Here is an 18,893-nt window from a genome sequence, read left to right on the forward strand (position 1 = left end):
ACCTTATCACAAGCATAGCTATGCTTGTATGCTATGCTTTGTAAAATCTAGAGCATAGTTTATTAACTGTTAAGAATCAAAGTAGCAGTCGAAGTGATTTGATGACTCAATGACAGCACCATTTTACAAGCAGACTACTATGTTGTGCATGTTGATTTTTTATCAATGAATGTTGTAGTACAGCTAAAATGTCTTTAAGTAATTTTTTTTTGAGTAACAACTTAATGTATTAGACACTGAATTTATATTTTGATATGCTGTATTCTGATTTTTCAGCAAAGTTCTCTTCTATGTCAATATACATACATGAATACATGAAGTTCTAATCCTGTTACATCAACATAAAAACAAAGTTTGAAAACTATGGCACAAATTGGAAGAAAAGTTACATACTCCAGATGTTGACTAAAGTATGGATATTTCACTGATTAAAAAAATATAAAGGAACAACTTTGACAAAACATGCAGGTTTACATCATGGACAGAATGGTGGAAGAGATCATGATAGCATGAAGGATCTGTGAAATAAAACTACAAATGACACTCTCAAAATAGCCTTAGAACAGAGCGGAGTGCAGGGGAATCAATCATAGTTACAAAGATGTAGAACGGTAAATCATTATGCTTAAATACAAAATTTGATTTCTGAACAATACACTGAAAGGTGTGAGCTTCTCTTGCAAGAGATCATAAATATTATAAAATAGAAAAGATACATATTGATGTGTTACTGAGTAATGGTTTCACTTTCAGAATGAGCAATTTGTGTCAGATCTACACTGCAGTTCATTTTAAGCTGCTAAACTATCAGCAAACATTAAAAAAACAAGGGTATTATCAGTACTATAGGGATGACAATTTCTTTGGGTACAATCATAGCTGCTTGTTTAAAGCTTTATTAGCTGTTTTATTTACATAGATGATAGGAGTTTTCAATTCTACTACAGATACATGGAACCTATCAGAGCATTTTTTTTTTCAATCACATGTAAACCATGCACCTCATTAAAAACATTACAGGAAAGTTTTTCAGTCAAATGCTTTGCTGAAGGCTATAAAGTGCAAAAGCAGGTTATAATTAAGAGTTGCAGCTAAACTGTCCAGAGTCTAAATTTACCAGACTTTCATCAGAATGTTGCACAGGGCTTCGGCAACCTCTGCTTAGCTGCCAGCGGTCAGCGTTTCCTTCAGCAGAGAGTCCCCCTGAATGGTGAGGGTTTTTTCTTTGTGCCGTCACATCATCTGGGATCCCAGGACCTGACTTCCTGCTTTGTTCAGCATAAAGGGGGTTAATCTCAGCACTATGGCTATCACTTGCATAAATGCCACAATCTTCACTTCGTGTCTGAATTCTTGGGCCAGAATCTAAATCTTGAAAGAATCTTGTGCCGCTACTCTCCCTGGCAGAGGGCATCCTTGAATCATCCACATACACCTGCCGTGATCCAGAAGAATGCACTATGCCCGAGTCAGCACTCTGGTTGGATGAGTTGTGCACGTCCCTAATAAGATGCCGATGTGGAGTTTCATGTTGGGGCCGTTGCCCAGAAGAACCTCTAAACCCATTATCAATCTGTCCCCAATTTCTAACACAGCTGCCAACAGATGTGTGGTAAACCTGATGCTGCAATCCGTTCTGTCTAGAGATAGCAGGTAGCATGTGGCCACATTCCAGACCGGCAAGATATTGTGAGTCCTCAGGAGTGATACTATGGTAAGTCTGTACATTTTCAGTGTGCCTATCTATGTTACCAAATCTTGCTGGAAAACCATGCATATAGTGCTCATTTTGCTCACACCCTAGTAAATGGGATTCATCTGCTGGTGTGTGGTTGAAGTGCAAAAGAACACTCTGCGCCTGATGCCTCTGGGATAGTAGGATGCACCCCGTATAAAAGGTGTTGAACCTGATGATTCTCTCGAAACAGAGCATGATTGTGATGAGCAGACGGAAATGGTGCAATATCTCATTTCAAGTGCACCCCCATCCCTACCTCCATTTAAAAATGACGGAAAAATGGAACCCCTCATTGCTTCAAGTGAGAGAGGCGTTTTTACAAATGTTTGTGAATCCAAACTGTTTCTTGGTGTTTCATTGTTGCTGGTTGAAATTGGTGGTTCTATGTCATCACACCATTCATCATTCTCCCACAGAATGGTGCTGTCAGGAGCAGTGTCAGTGTCAGGCACTGTGAGTGGATAAATGACACTGTCTGCTTCATCATCTTCATCCCAGGAAGGTGTTTGCTTCAAAAAGTTCTCCATACTTCTTTTTTCCAAAGGCCAACGGAATCTTGTGATGTGGTTCAGATAACTCAGATGCTCTGAAGACAAACGACTCCTTGCCAAGAGTGCTGATGGTTTAGTCAATCGGGAGACACCAACCAAAACCACTACTGTTTTATGTTTAAGAGTGTTCACCAGACATAATGGAATCCTCTCTAAGATAATTTCTGGAATGGTTCATTCATAGAAGATGTAAGAATAATGAATATTCGATTAGACATCTTTAAAGTACTTGGGACGTCCCTCAAAGACAACTCTTCAACCCATGTTAGCTTAGCATATTTTTCCAAAACTCCAGTAATGTTTCTAGTTGTCTCTCTTTCTCCTATCACAAAAATTGCTTGTTTAGGACCTGTTGGAAAGACAGAAAAATGCAACTTTTAAGCTCATGGTTGAAGCACAATTAGAACTTTCTCTGGTGACTGGAAAAGATTGGGTTGTTAGACAGAGAGAGCTATGAAGGATGTGAAGATGAAGACAGTGATGAGATGTTTCAGCAAGAACAAACTTGACTGGTGAGATCCAGGGACAAGGGGAGGGGGACAGTGGTGACAGGGAGAAAATTTGGGCTTTCAAAAGTCACCAGATAAAAAAAAAAAGGTGGGGAGAACAGAACATGAGTAAAAGATTTATTTCAAATCTTAAATATATGAGGTGTCCATCAGCATGGATCCCAGCTTCACAGAAATAGTTAAAGCACATTCATTTAAATGGCTCTTTACATAACCCACCAATTATAGCATTCTTCAACATTTTTTCTACTTCAACACTCTTCTTTATTTTTTTTTTAAGAAAATGCTTTGTAAATGACTTTTTTTTATGTAGGTAGGAGTCCATGTGACTGGACAAATATGATGGATAGCCTTGCTGGGTTGAAGTTTATGAAGATTAAAGAACAAAGGCCTTCTTTACTGGATCACTGATAAAAATGTGACCATGGCAAATTTTGTATGACCTTCAAGCTGTGTTAGGAAGAACCTACACCTAGAGGAGAAACAGGGACTGCAACAAAGATAATAACTGTCTCTGTGTCTTGCACACAGACCAAGGATGCCCAAACATAAAATGCCCAGACTATGAAATGATTAAAAACTCCTATGAACCTTCTTATTGAGACATCTAACAATTATTTTGCAAAATCGTTTAGCAATATTTATTTGAAGATTATAAATGTGAACGAAAATTGTGTTTTTGGCAATTTATTTTTTACAATGAAGCATATATATTTTCACTTTAAAGTATACACTGACAGTTTAAAAAAACACATGTATCTTCTATTGGTAATGGATGAAAAATGGAAATTGGTACTAGAAACACCAAGACAAATTTAGGGACTTATATTTTGGTCACATTATTTTTTTATTATTTGCTATAGGGCTATCATGTTATGCAGGAAAAGATAAAAAAAAAGTATGCATGAAAACATAACTGTTAATACAAACCTTTGCGACGTCTCCACAATAAGAAGATGATAAGAGTGGAAATAATTATTCCAGAGAAACAAAGATGCAAATGTAGAGGACCTCGTTCGAAATTCTTTCTGGCAATTTTTTCGGTGGTGGTGGTCCTTTTACAATAAACACCAATAAAATAAACACTGTAAGAGCACATAGACATGACTAAGAATACAAGAATTCATTCAGACATTCAAAAATAATAATAATCATGTAAACTTGTAATGCGTAGCATCGTAGCCTAGACAGATTGCACTCTGTGTGTAGATTAAGAATGATAAATGAAAGATAAGAGCCAGTGGACAGTGCGGTACCTATAGGCACACTGAACAACATAAAGATGAGGTACAAGAGTAAAAAGTAAAGCAATGGATGAAGAAGGTATGAAGGGATCTAGATACTATAAACAGCGTAAGATCGAGTAACATGACGGTTAGCATGACAGACAGTATTGTCAGGGAGTTAAGAATAGTAATTCAGGGATAGTACTTTGTGAACAGATGTTTTGAGTGTTTGAATGTAGCCTTGGGGTCAGAATAGTGAGTGTAATGTTGAAGAGTTCCACTGCTTAGCAGTACAGAGGGAGAATGTCCGTTGTCTGTGTGTGACTGTGTTTGTGGCAGGGAGGATAGAATACACAAGTCTGATGAGGAGCGAAAGGAGTGTGGACAGACAAGATTTCAGAAAAGTAGTGGGGGAGGAGGCTTCAAAGAATCCATAGCATAGAGTTGAGAGCTTTAGTCTATTCTAGCTTTTAACCAGTAGCCAATGAAGAAAATGAAGAAATGGTGTGATGTGTTCACATTTGCGAGTTCAGAAATTCTGGACTTTCTGAAGCTTATCAATAAGGTACTGTGGACAGCAAGAAGAGAGTTTCAGTAGTCTATTTTAGAAAGAACAAATGAGAAGATGAGAATTTTGGTGGTTGGGTGTTTACTTTCCTTGCTACGCAAGTTCTAATAATTTAGCAGTCTTTTTAGTATGTATAAGCAGCAAGTTAACAAACATCATATACCACAAAGAAAATAAAGTTGTACCATATGCAAAAATAGTCTGGTCTCCAAACTGGTTTTCAAACAATATTGAGTGAAAGAGTCTTAATTAAAATGACTTTTCCTTTTCAAACATACCAAGAAAGCTGTTGCCTTCCCGATGCAAGGTAACGCTGATGTTTGAGCATACACCATTTGCATTTGAACAAACTTTGCATGCTAATAGGGGTTACAGTCACCTAAAAATGACATCGTGATACAAACAACATTAAAATGATTTTTTTATCCTTATGAACTTTTCATAATTATAAGTATGCACAAACTAAAAACTATCTGATAAACTTCATTTTAAAAAGGGTAAAACAATAGCGTCATTTGATACTTATGTATTGCTTGAGTTTATTTTAATGGTACAATGACAGTGAATGCAAACTCAGAAAAAAATGTGAATCCTTAGAGCCAAGAAGGAAGTAGGAAATTTAACATACAATAAATAAAAATTCATTACATCATAGACATATTTTAATCATGAAATATATATATATACAATATATAAGGTGACCAGACGTCCCGCATTAGGCGGGACAGTCCCGCTTTGGACCTCGTGTCCCGCCTGAATATCGGGCGGGACGCCCAATGTCCCGCTTTTCGGAAGTCCATCAAATGTCCCGGTTGTCTTTAAAATTGAATACCGTACACTGATACGCCCCCCCTACTTTTTTCGGCGTTTTTTGTCGTGACACGTGTCCGCTTTCGCTCCCGAAAACGTCTGGTCAAGAATGCATGCTAATTATAAAAGAGCACTGTACTGAAGACGTGTGTGTCTTTGGTAGGCAGAGAAACCATTGCTTATTACAGTTAGTAAATAATGCAAGATGTGCACCTGTGTGTATATGCATATACTACACATGCACTAATAACACTAACCCTCTAATAATATCAACACTATATTAGGTTTCTGGAAAATTACAATTCACAAAATGTTTTTTAAAATTTATTATAGTTTAACTTGTGGTGAACTGGCGCTGAAAGCATTTTATCCCATTCACTGATGCTAAAATTATCAGTTCTCTTTCCACTAAAGGATACAGCTTGACAACATAATTCATACTTTAGTAATTGAGTCTTCGTTCAGTAACAAGTGTTCTCACCTGGACTGCTGAGGCACCTGAAATGATTTTTTCCATTTTAGCCTCTGCTGTCATCACCTACCATAAAAAAGTTACATTGCTCAAAGAACAGGATATTGTGTAGTCCTCTACAAAATAGGAAGCATAGCCAGACACAACTGCTAAATCATACCTGTATGCAAACAGAAGTATGAGGTTACAAACTGAAGAAGTAAAACATTTTTGTGATACTTCCTATCAAATGGTGTTTTCAGCTTAATCAAAAGAAGTCATTAAAGGTCTTTAACAAAAATATTGTTAAAAAATGGACATTTCTGATAAAGTGGAAGGTGTTAAAATAAAATGCCCTACATTTTTTGATGCATTCCATTGTCCAGATTTCAGATCCACCCGGTAAAGAGTAACTTCCTTCAGGGGAACAAATACAACATGTATTGCCTGGGGTGATAACCATGCAGCAGCCAGAAGCCTCAATGTCTTTGTCTTGGAATCCATGACAAGGTCATAGGAAGACTGCTTGGCTGTAGGAACAAGTTTTGAAGAACTCCCCTTCTATTTCACAAAACAAACAAAATAAGTAAACAAAATGCGAGTTCTCCATGTACAAACTACCTTAGACATAACTTTGGAGTTTTTTGCCTTAAGTTTTCTTTTACAAATCCTTCAGACCAATCAGAAAGTAATGTTCCATGCAATCTCCCATAATGCAGATTTCACTGAAATCTTCACAGAGTTCTACGCTGCTACAATATAAACAAAAACTTGATCAATGCTTTTTGAAATTAAACAGAACAGAATCTTAAATTCTCTGAATTTCTGCAAATATAAGAAGTATAGTTATTCTTCTTGACATTACAAACCTAAATGTTCAGTTGGATTATCTTAAAGATTATAACAGTAACTAAGCAAAGAGTGACCTACCCAAGCCTGTAAATTTTAGAAACTGAAACATAATTCCTATAAGCAGTGCCTGTGCCCGTACTTAATTTGAAATCTCAAAAGCTCCTGTGTTTACGATGGAAATGTCATGATCTTACATTCAGCAGCAAAAAACAGAATAAGACAGAAATTAAGAAATTGAGAAATTAAAGAGAGGCAGAGAGAGAGAGAGTGTTAAAGTCTGGAAAGATACTACACAATTAGACTAAAGAATGGCATATCTATGATGATAAAGATAATATGTCAGAGACACAGCCTGAAAATATTAAGTACTTAATAAGCTCAGTTTTGACTGCTAGGTCTGTCAAATGTGAGGAAGTTACTGAGTGACATGCACCGCACATGAGCTGTAAACTTTAAAATAATTTGTTATGATTAGTTACAGAAATATGATTTATAACATGTTTTAAATGCAAGATATGTATAAAAACTAGACAATGAAAAATAATTGCATTTACAAAGCAATCTACCTTCAAAGACAATTGTGTAGTTGAGCATGTGGCCTGAAGGCAGAGTAGTAAGGGCCAAGAAGTAATATGTGTGTGGATAGCCATATCTCAACCCTATTGCCATACAGTCATACTGAACAGGCGGCTGAAACAAATTATCATTACTGTATGCTCAAACTGTACTGGGCAGTCCAAACTTAATTTAGTACAATGATGGTCATACTAAAGCATGCATTAGATACATTGACACTTTATGTTGTTTTTTCTAATATTAATTCTCTGCAATACCAGTATCTTGTCAATCCAATTTGTTCAACTTTTCATCACTGTTCTTCCATTTGAAATTTCACTGCAGGATTTCCAAATCCAGGATGCAAGGGTTTAGACAAACCCCGGTCAACAGACTGATAACCCTACTTACAGCCCTGACTCACAGAGACTGACAGCCCTCATGAGCAATGATTAAGTGGAATCACTCAACAACACAACATGGTGAATGACTTGAACTGCCTAATACCTGTGTTGAGACCCCATCGTAAGTAAATGTTCTGCACCCAAAAATTGTGATGCGACATGATTCAACTGGTCAATATCTATCACCTAAGCTTACCTTACTATTTCCCTTGGTTTTCTTTAAAAAGGCCAATGCTTACTTGCATACCAAAAGGGACTATTTTTTGTTTCCCGCAAGTGAGTGGTAGTTAAAAATAAATTTGAAAAAATACATAACTGTAAAGTGCACATAACAAAAATGATTTTTTTAACTATTCCAGTTTTATAAAACATTCATCTTTTGTGGTTAGCAAATAAACTGTGAGATCTCTCCCTACACAAAGACAAAACCAAAGTAGTGTTCACTAACAGATATACAGTCCCTCAATCCAATAGAGGCAAGAAGTAAGTGATGCACCTACCAATTACAATAGACAGGATGTACCAAGTATACTGTAGCTGCAACCTTTGCTAGACAACAAATTTACGTCCATTCCAAATGCCCTGTGCAGTAGACAAGCTAAATCTAGAAATTCAACATAGTTTTTCTCCATTCATTGTTAATACCCAAAAGAGTATATATTTAGCTTGTCAACCACTGGCCACATGAGTCTTACAGACAGAAAATGAATTTCTTTCATCACAGGTACAGAGTTATTAATACTCTTAATTCTGTTACTAATGCGCCATATAAACCCGTTAACTCTTTAAAGCACAGCACAAATGTGTTAAAAGCATTTACAGACACCTACAAAATTTTTGACATCCCTTTCTTCAAAGGTCGCTCCAGTGTAATTGAATGTGCGACATGTCGGATGTTCAGAGTGGTAGTTTTTGATACTGTCATTTCTGCCATTGAAGTCCACCATCACAGATTGTGTCTCTTTTAATTTTGCCAAATCTGAAAGAGCACAGTGATTTATTATTAGTAGTATCTCTGGCTATGACTACAGTGGCGGTGCTACTGCTGTCTTTGTTGTCACAGAGTAAGATCTGTATGTCAGATGTGTAGATTATTGAAATAAATACATGGGTGGGGTAGAGGAAAGAACAAAAAGAGAAAAAAAGCATGGGTGCAATCAATGAATTAATTTTTATCATTTGCATCTTGGAGTCTTCTGATTTTTAAACAAAAGAACTAACAGTCTTTTCAGTCAAACATGCAAAGTCAAAAGTTTTTCCTGGGTAGATGACCAGGATGTTAAAAATGTAATGGTTGAAAGGCAGATGGACTTGCTAAGAGGAATAAAACCTGATAAAATTATGGGGAAAACGGATGAAAGTAGGTGGGGGGAATCACTGTTGGGTGAGCCCACGGATTACTAGTGTTGCTGGCCCTTTTCCCTGGTACACCTTGAGCCTCGGAGGCCTGCCAAGTCTGCAACACTGACTGCAGGGTGGGTTTGTTGCACTGTTTCTATCTTCTAGACACTAGCACTTAGATTTTTATTTGTGTGGTTATTTTTAACTTTATTAGTACACTTATCCTACTTCAATTCCAGAATTACTTTTGTTTATAGGAGTCTATAGCAGTTTACACAAAATATTTTTCTTATCCTTTTTAATCCATTCAAACTGCGGTACTAACATACGGAGGCTTGCGTGAGAATGTTGTCGTCTGGTCTGGCCATGTGACCTGACAGTAGTCTACTTTATATTTCAGGACACCTTGGAGGGTGATCACCTCTAAGGTGGACAATGAAAGTTTTGACTTGGTAACACGAAAGAATGAAGTGGCCTTACACATGCAGGACTTGCTTACCACTGCTCAAGATAGGATTCTATGATGAGCTCTTACCAATTAAGTGAATTAAAAAATGCTGCATTTGACATTTGATCGCTCCATCCAGTGAATTAATATTATTATGATTAATTTTTTTCAGGTTATCTATTTTGTCCCTTTCCCTCCTTCCCTTTTTCATGTTTTTTGTCCCGCTTCATGTGCTACCAGTTCTTTACATCAATTTGAGAGGTATTTAATATGAGTTTATATCAACATTTCTAAGCACTTTTCTAGCTTGGCTACACTCCAGTGACTATGGAGGGGTGTTTAGTGTGTTTCCATAGCCTCATCCAAGAGGATCTTTTTACTTTAAGTCAGGAATATTCAACCTATGGGCCACATCTGACCCGCTCATTTTAACCAAACATAAAATAATTTCATTTTTAAAGTCATGATTCTGGCAAAAACAGCGTGTTCTGGGCCATGAGATTTTATATCATGTCCAGTGTGGCCCTCGGGCAAGAAAAGGTTGAGCACCACTGCTTTAAGTGGCATTCTTCATTTAGTCTCATTCTAACTAGACTGGACTGATGGCATCTATTTAAACAGTAAAAGAGCAGGGAATACCTAGCTTGCTCATCTGTTTGTGTTCATATTATTTATATACATACACGCTCATAAATATTTTCTTTCTTGACAATAAAGACCATTTTAGTAAGTCTCCACAAGCTCTTAACCTGTTAACCCATCTTTCCACTTTAATTCATTGATATAAAGTAAAACGTTTTCCAAACATGAAAAACAAATATTATACTCACTACAATCAGGAATCTTGAAGCTGAATGACAAGGACACTTCATGTATATCCGCTTCAGGATTTGTGCAGGTTAAAACGTACAAGTCTGTGCTGGACAAGCGTGCGTAACACTCTAGATCCTGACCTTCACCACTAGTCCAAGGTTTTGATGAGTTGTGTTTCTGACTGTTGTTTTCCTTCAGCATTGTCTTGGCAGCCTTGCATGTTCCTGTCACCATTTGATCACTTAGACACTACACAGTTCAGTTAAAATCCTGCACTTGCCTACCTTGAGTCAACAGTTGTAACTACAATTCAAGTTGTTCAGAATTAAGATTTCGAAGATGCAAATTAAAAGTATAAGGGGAGATATTGGATGGTCATCTTTTGTTTTCACTGAAAAATAGTTCTAAATGATTTATAAATTTTACCTGGCTGACTCTGGTTCATGTTCCCAATTATGCAAGGGAACTCTCTACGAGAATCCTGGAACAAAGGAAAAATACAATCAAGTGTTACATAATCCACTATAAATTTTGCTTTCATTTCTTCCCCTGGTTATAAGCATTTTCTTTCTGGTACCCTGAATGATTTTTGCCCTTCCCATTTGATCAAAATTCATTAAAATTCTCACCAAAAAAAAAAAAAAAAAAATACTGCGTTCTCTAGCCAAGTTACAACGTCAGAAGATAATTCTGTCATATGCATCAGTCCAGGATGATACCAGCATTATCACTTCAATGTTCTCTAACTTTATTTTAAATTTTGTCTGCAAATTCTATTTACATGGTTCTGTTGTCCGACTTCCCTTCATGTACTTGTGTATATTATTGTCTACAATGATAATGTTTTGTTTCACAAGACTTCACAAAGGCAGTCTTGTTCCATTGTGAATATATCTGCAGGGTCTACATTTTGATTGTTTTTAAGATTTACCAAACCCCACCAAGTCTTTGACAGAAGGCTTTATTTATTATATATTGCTGGTCTCTCCTGCTCCAAACTATTCCCTATCCCACTCCTACTAGTCATAATCCACTAACTCCGGTCTTGTTGATTTAACAAAATGACATATTGATATATTTGAATAGAATATCATAAGTGATACTGTCAAAGCAATAAAAAGTAGAAAGTTATTTGCTCAGAGAACACAGATGTTCCAGGGCTTACTGACTGTTTTCACTGTTACAGATCACAAAGCACCTTGTTTCTTTTCACTGCTGGTATCTAAACAGATGACTCATCTTTCTCATGCCTATTACCACGCACTGCTTTCAGGGTAGATTATTGTCATGGTGTCTGTTTATGCTAGGAACCTTCCACCCTTATACCCACACAAACCCTCGATTGACAATTTCAAGGTCAGGACCAGTGCACTTGGACATTTTACACTTTCTCCTCTTCTCAGCCCCTATCAACACTGTGGTGCAATTTAATGTTTGGTCAACATCATGAACACTGAACATATTTACACCAAAATGATTTCAGGTTTATCCAAGTATAATCCCTTTCTTTCATAACCTACCTTTTATCATTGCAGTTGCACACACCCATTATGTATGCAGATATGCAATTCAGATATGTATGCAAAGATATTAAGAAACCTAAGTCCATGCAGACATGCTGATTACCACAAGGGTGCTGTCTATGATTATCTGCCTCCTTTCACTGAACTAATGGGGTGATGGGGAGGACTGCACACTCTAATTTACAGTCATTTAGTTAGGACTAAGAGCTTTCCAGATCACTCTTGAAATCACAAGTTTGTTGAGGCATCACTGCAGTGTAAACTATATATGTAATGAACCCACAATGCAGGAAGGAAGCAATTCTTCTGCTATTGTTAGAAGACTGAAAAAACTTGCTGTTTTTCATCTCCTTACTTTGTTTCCTGCTATGTTCAACTTTTCACTGAAAGTAGTATTGTACTGTAAAACATGTATGACTGAAGAATTCTGCTTACCTCTGATGCGAGTACATTAGGACAATTTATTAACATTTGTGTTGGTATGCACTATATTCACTGCAGACATCACACATAGCTGTATATAAACTGCTTATAAACTTAATATACTTTGTGACTGCTAGCATTGTTTTGCAAATCCATTTTATCATCCATCATCCAGTCTAAAATGTATTTTGTAATAATGCAGACTTTCCTGACTTTTTTCCTTATGGCAAAAAATGCTTGGGAGATTCTAGAATCATATTAAGCTCCACAAATGCATGAGTGTCCTAAAAATGTTATTGCACATAATGAACATTCCTGTCCCCAAAAGGAGAACTGAGAAAACATACTTGTGGACTGACTGCAAAACATGTGAATGCAACTTGATACACTGGGTGAATCATGTGATACTGTCTTAAATCTCTCACCACCTTTGTGCCTTTTTTTATGTGTAGCTCATTCTCACACACTCTCTCATGCATGAAACACACACGCACAATCTCACACATGGAAACATACACATAGGAGGAGAGTGAGAAAGAGCAACTTAGTTAAAATAAATGCACAGAACAAATATTTAGACAACTGACTTTGGTTGAAATGAATACAAAAACGGACGTACTGATGATTTTGGCTGTTCAGTTCAGCTATTAACATCAGTTACTAGTAAAAGGACAGTCTCAAATAGTTTATGTCATTAGGCTTTAGTGAAAATAGTCCCAAAAATTCTAGAAAGACTCTATGGTTCAACCGAGTCTTAAACTTAACAATTAACAGCCTAAGTCATGTGCTCTATCACAAAAAGCAGGGCAATGGCAATGCTCCTAAAAATGCAACATTTTCTTTTTTCTTTTTAAACAATCTTGTGCCATTGACTTTCTTTGACATTACAGTAATGACTAGATATAGCAAGAAAACAGTAACTGGAACACTTGAGGAAAAATGTTCTCTACAGGAAAATTATTTAAGGTTGTGGAGGGGGGGATCTGTGAGCAGTAGATGACACTGTATCCTTGACTGCTTTTTCTCTACCAACAAATTACCCATTTGCAAGGGAGGGGAGGCTTTATACAGTAAATAGGAGATGTGTCGTAACCACAAAACATCGTAACTCAGGACTGACGTAATCCAAGGACCTCCTGTATTTATTTCTCTAAAACCATTTTCCAGTTTGACACCTCAATAGCCACCAAACCTGCCCTTTTTTTTACATTGCTTTGCAACCGTATATATATTTTTCTTCCTTTTTTTGCCTCAGAATATACTTCTCCGGATGAAATTATTCAGCACTCTGTGGCTGAATAGTTTAATTTTGGTCTACGATTAGAACTAAGGCAGAAGAGTGGTTAGACTTTGCCTCTTTATGTTAGAATTATGCATGAGGTGTTCTAGCTTCTGGAGTGCAATTCATCTATCTAGAACTCACAGCAGTTGCAAAAACACTTTTGTTCTTAAAAAGGAGAATCTTGATTGGAACACTTTTAGAAGCTATAAACCAGTATGTTGTCAAAAGCTAGGGGAGGGGATTGTTATACAAAAGCTTTCTTCTAGAATTTTAGTCTACATATCAAGCCCACTGCTCTACTGCAAACCCTCATGTTCTCAATGTTCTGCTGTGTGCTGTGAATGAACCTCAAGTCCTAGTCCTCTAGATCTTAGTGCTGCCTCAAACACCAACAACCACAATAAAGCTGTTGACCACCTTAAAAAAACCCTTAAAACCTATCTTAAAAACTGCTCTTATCTGTGGCTTTCTTTATGACTCTTCAGCCCTCCAGTTTGCAGTTTCTCAGTTTTAAGTCCTTTTTTTTTTCTCAATGTCTAGCCTATTGCCAAAGAACCTGGATAACACCAACTCACAAGCTGATTTTGCTGATGATGTGTGTGTCTTTTCCAACACTTAAATATATGAGATATATTTTATGTCAGTAAGACACTAGGAGACAAAATCATTTTTATTGTCGTTTCTTTTCTTTGAGCTCACCTGTCATCAGAAAGTGTGTACCTCGTGTTCATTACATCCCAATCATTATCATTGCGAAAGATGATTAACCATAGCTATAAATAAATGCTCTGACACTTCATCAACCTTCATCTTCTACTTATCGCAAAATTCTGAGGTTTTACTTTTCACACTCTACTCACTATCTTAAAGGCTGAACTTTCACAATCTATAAAGAAAGAATGGTTTTGATGCGGCAAAGGGAAGTGAATGTACTTGTCAGGTCAGAAGGAATCAATTAGTGAAAGACGACCTCTAGAGTAGCCAGAACTGCATATGTTCATCACTTTGCCGCCAAAAGCTAAAGGTTTGACTTTTAACACAGTTTCAAATTTTGAATCAAGTCAGCTTTGTTATGAAAAGTAAACCAAGACAAATGCCATAAAATTTCAGAAGACCCTAGACAAAGTCACCATGTAAATTCACTTGCTCAATATTTTTGCATGATTTACAACACTTCTAAGAGGACTTGCAATATATTGTGACATTACTATGAAAATAACAAAATGATTAATATCAAAGCAATGCCTTGAGATCAGAAAAGAAATGAGTTATGCTGAACAGGAAAATCATGAGATGCCATTAATGCTTATTTAAAATCAGTCATATTAATGTGGACTTATTTTTATAAAATAAATAAGTATTTCACTCACAGATACTTCAAAATCTCTCAGCACTATTCTCAAGATTATCTTTCTGAAAAATCTTTAGTCTACCTAGACTAAAAAAAAATACCAATAGTAGACAGTAAGTTGTCAACAAATTTAAATACTGTAAATTGTTTACTATAAGCTGCAACTTTAAATCCTGAGGCTTGTTTCCGGATAACTTTTTGATGAGCTCCATATTACAGTGTTAACTATTAACGTTGTTACAGTGCTAACTGTTCACATTTTAAAATCAAAGCCGCATACAATTTAAGCATTCAGATCAGCTGCTGAAACACACACCCTCATCATGCCAGAAACGAGGCGAAGTGATTACAACGCAACTCTGATATTAGTAGCTAATAAACCAGTTCGACTTTTTCCGTGAATTTTTTTTTTTTTTTTTTTTTAATTTAGTGGGTGCAGCTTATAAACAGGTGCTCTCAAATAGGCCGTAATTTACGCAAGTTCTTTTTTCTAAGGAAATTTTTTTCATTTGTACCTCACTCATGTTGTGTCATGACAACTCGGCAGTATATGTATATAGGTATTTTCTAAATGCCACTGGAGAATTGTTACAAATATAAAGAAAAGGGAATATATATTTCCTCTTGTGATTCCGAAAAAAAATAACTTTACACAAGAAGAGCCGGATAAGTGAACTCTTGTCTGACGACTACTAATGTAAATAACTTTTGGTGAACACACAAACAACTGCAAACTTGATCGTGCTAGGTACTTCCCCTAATCCGCAGTTGCCGTAAACGATTGGTGTCTACCTTTAGCGCTTACACAAGTTGATCAACAAATCGAGGCAAAGTTAACTATCTCAGCCTACTCTGTTTCTAAGAAATCATTTTCACCGGGTCGACGACGATGCTCACTGAAAAACATGTTCACACTGACGTACAGCTAGAAAGACATCAAAGTAATACAAACCTTCAAGGTGCATCTAGGTGGGTCAGCGTCACACTGAGGATGATAAATATCGTTAGAATAGTGCGGTTTTTGGGAATTTACACAGTTAAAAGTTCTAACATCAACAGCTGATGTACAGAAAATTGTCGTCAAGATGATCAACTCCACAGAAGTCTTTGGTAACATTCTAGAGTCTCTTTTTGGTCGCAACAAAACCACCGAGAACTGAAAGTTCCCACCTCACGCTGACAACCTCGAGCATTACGATAAACGTTCTCCACCGAACCCAGCAACACCACTGCCCTCGGCCACACACTTGTATGATCTCTTGTGATTGGACCACGAACTCGTATCACGTCCGTGATTGGACCGCGGTAGGTCATGTGCACTGAATCGGCTGCGCTCGCTGACCACCCTAACTTAGATTCTACGAAACAAGTCTACCGGTACGCGCATTTTTTTTTTCTGACAGTTATTATCAACTTCCGAGCAAAAGCACTTTAATACATGGCTTTAATAACATTATCTTAAAGCAACGAAAGCATGCATGCAGCTGAAAAAATTCTCAAACCAGTGCGTATTGCTACTGCATCTACCTAGCGCGCTGTTCTTTATCAATTCCAAGAAGTACGGATGCGCCAAGATACTCCTGCTGACCGTATTTTGGAGGGTTAAATCCGTTTTAAAACCACCAGTCGCAACGCACTAACGTGGTAAACAGGGCCAGAATAGGAGTCTGTGCTGGGTGGATCTGTACAATAACACACAACAGGCATGCTATATAAATGTACATATATACTTAATTCCTACACAGTCGCGTGCCCTGGTTTTCTTATCCTTCACATTTTGTCCATTTAAGAAAATAACACATGGAATGTGAATGATATCATGATTTGCGAAACAGCTAGTACTTCATATAGCAAACAACTCAAGAAAATTAATCAGGGAACTTTAAAGAGTTAATTGTCATTATGCAAAAGCAGTGTACGTAATCACGAATGTGTATATATCATATATACATATATCCGTTGTGAAACCAGTTATAGCGTTCACTTATCCTGTATTTAAGGAGACACTAAAAATATGTAACAGTGGGTTAGTAAGCTGGGGGGAAGGGGAAAACTTCCTGCTGACAGTGAACGCTCGACGTTTCACATTCCTGCCTCGATCGGTATCTTTTTAGAGGTGGTGGGGGGCTGCCTTTATAATTTGCCCCCCCCCCCACCTTCCAACTCGATCGTTTCTAGGCAGCGTCAAGAGCTCGCCGAAATATACGTAAGGTGACATATCTCAGTTAACTGAAAATTATAGTCCTCGTGAAGAATGCTGATTTTTTTACAGTGATCGAGTTACCGCGGATTCTTAAAAATCAATCAGCCGCATGCATAAAGGTGTGAAATACTCGGTCAGTTTTGATTTAACTTTACCATTAGGGCAGCTCGTATGCGTGGTTGGTTAGTATAATTATATATATATTGGTCAGCTGAAATTTAAAGATATATATGCGCTTTATGCACACACACTGCATATACTTTTATTCATCGGTTGTATATGGACGGCGGTGTACGCCTTCGATCTGTGACACCAATAGAATACTATCGATCGATGGTCTGCAACAGTCGAATCAAATGAACGTGCTTTTGATTCTGTGCACAAGTATAGTAAATATTAATGTAAATTAAAAGGCAGTGGGGGGTAGGGTGAACCTATTCGTACTTCTTTGTCACTTAATAATTCAGTGTCCAAGCTTAAAAACAACAGTTAATTTAAGGTATAATCATTATGATTCATTGTAGCTATATATAGAACTAAAGTGCCCTTTCGAGCAGTAACGGCATGAATCTGTACATATCTCTTTATACACATCCGTGATAACAGCAACTGCATGGGCGAGCGGAGACCACGCGCGGGCGTTCTCTTTTTTTTCTGTCCTCAAAGCATATACAGTGGAACCTCGGTTAACGAACTTAATCCGTTCTGGAAAGCAGTTCGTTATCCGAAATGTTCGTTATCCGAAACAATTTTTTACATAAGAAATAAAGGAAATAGATTTAATTGGTTCCCAGCCCCTGTTGACTCGCTAATATTTGAAGGTTACAGGCTATATAGGTATTTGTTTTAATGAGAGCAGTTATAATGCAATATAAATGGAGTTAAATAAACATAAAAACATTAACAAAAGCATTTAAACATCAGAAAACTTGCCGTTTTGACGGCGTGGTTGAAAGCAGGTGTGGGGAGGAAGGGGTGGAAGTACTGCTTGGATTCCCCCTCCATGAACACTTGACATTATAAAATCGGGGCTGACTTCCCTTTTCTGTAGCTTTGAGGTTAAAGGACAAAACTTGTCCAGTGTCTGTTCCTTCTGCCTTTTTTGTAAAACTCTTCAGTAATACGACATCACATATCCGACAGACGCATGCCACCTTCATACTTTGAAATCATTTCCTTTTTCAATTCATTTGTTGGCCGTTTCCTTGTCATTACCTCACTACTATTGCTCTTAATCTTCTTTAATGCCATTATTGAGGATTATCTTATTAAAATAAAGCACAAAAATCACTAAATAAGAAGGATGCTCAGAGCTAAGGAGCGACCGATCATAACTGTGTCTCGAGCGCGAATGATGACATGCTGGTCGGTCACGTGTGGTTCACGTGGCTGTTCGTTATCCGAAATTTTGTTCGTTATCCGAGACAAACTTTTAACGAAATTTTTGTTCGTTAACCGAAATATTCGCTATCCGAGGCGTTCGCTAACCGAGGTTCCACTGTATATATATTGATGACATCACATATGAAACTGCTCAATAAGCTCTGGAATTCTTTAGATAAAATGCAACTTTATTTATTCCAGAGGGCAGCTAAGAGCATGCTCCTTAGGAGTGTGAGTATGCGCTTTACAAATTTTCCATTTATTATTATTACTACCAATTAAATAGACCCTCATACGTACAATCGTAATCCAGGCTGTTATATATCCTCTGTCCCAGTCTTCAAATTTAAATAGAAAAATGTGTTTTAAAACTACTGCTTGTGTTACAAGTTCTGTTATCGTTTTATTTGAATGTGTACGATTGTCATAGCTGTTATAGGTTTTTCATGTTATACATGATCG

General features: G+C 37.0%; 1 protein-coding gene across 1 annotated transcript; it reads right to left on the minus strand.

Annotated features, from left to right (window-relative positions):
- Positions 1–171: 171 nt before the first annotated feature.
- LOC112571984 lies at positions 172–16,132 on the minus strand. Its single transcript, XM_025251446.1, has 10 exons — positions 15,798–16,132; positions 10,693–10,747; positions 10,284–10,490; positions 8,495–8,643; positions 7,272–7,395; positions 6,214–6,414; positions 5,884–5,940; positions 4,871–4,971; positions 3,729–3,853; positions 172–2,638 (listed from the first exon to the last, which is right to left on the minus strand). Exons 5-10 carry the CDS (start codon positions 7,353–7,355, stop codon positions 2,442–2,444), a joined length of 765 nt encoding a protein of 254 aa, XP_025107231.1. The 5' UTR covers positions 7,356–7,395; positions 8,495–8,643; positions 10,284–10,490; positions 10,693–10,747; positions 15,798–16,132; the 3' UTR covers positions 172–2,441.
- Between the last annotated feature and the right edge of the window lie 2,761 nt (positions 16,133–18,893).

This window comes from Pomacea canaliculata, linkage group LG9 (genome assembly GCF_003073045.1).
Source record: "Pomacea canaliculata isolate SZHN2017 linkage group LG9, ASM307304v1, whole genome shotgun sequence".
In the NCBI taxonomy this organism is placed as follows: Eukaryota; Metazoa; Mollusca; class Gastropoda; order Architaenioglossa; family Ampullariidae; genus Pomacea; species Pomacea canaliculata.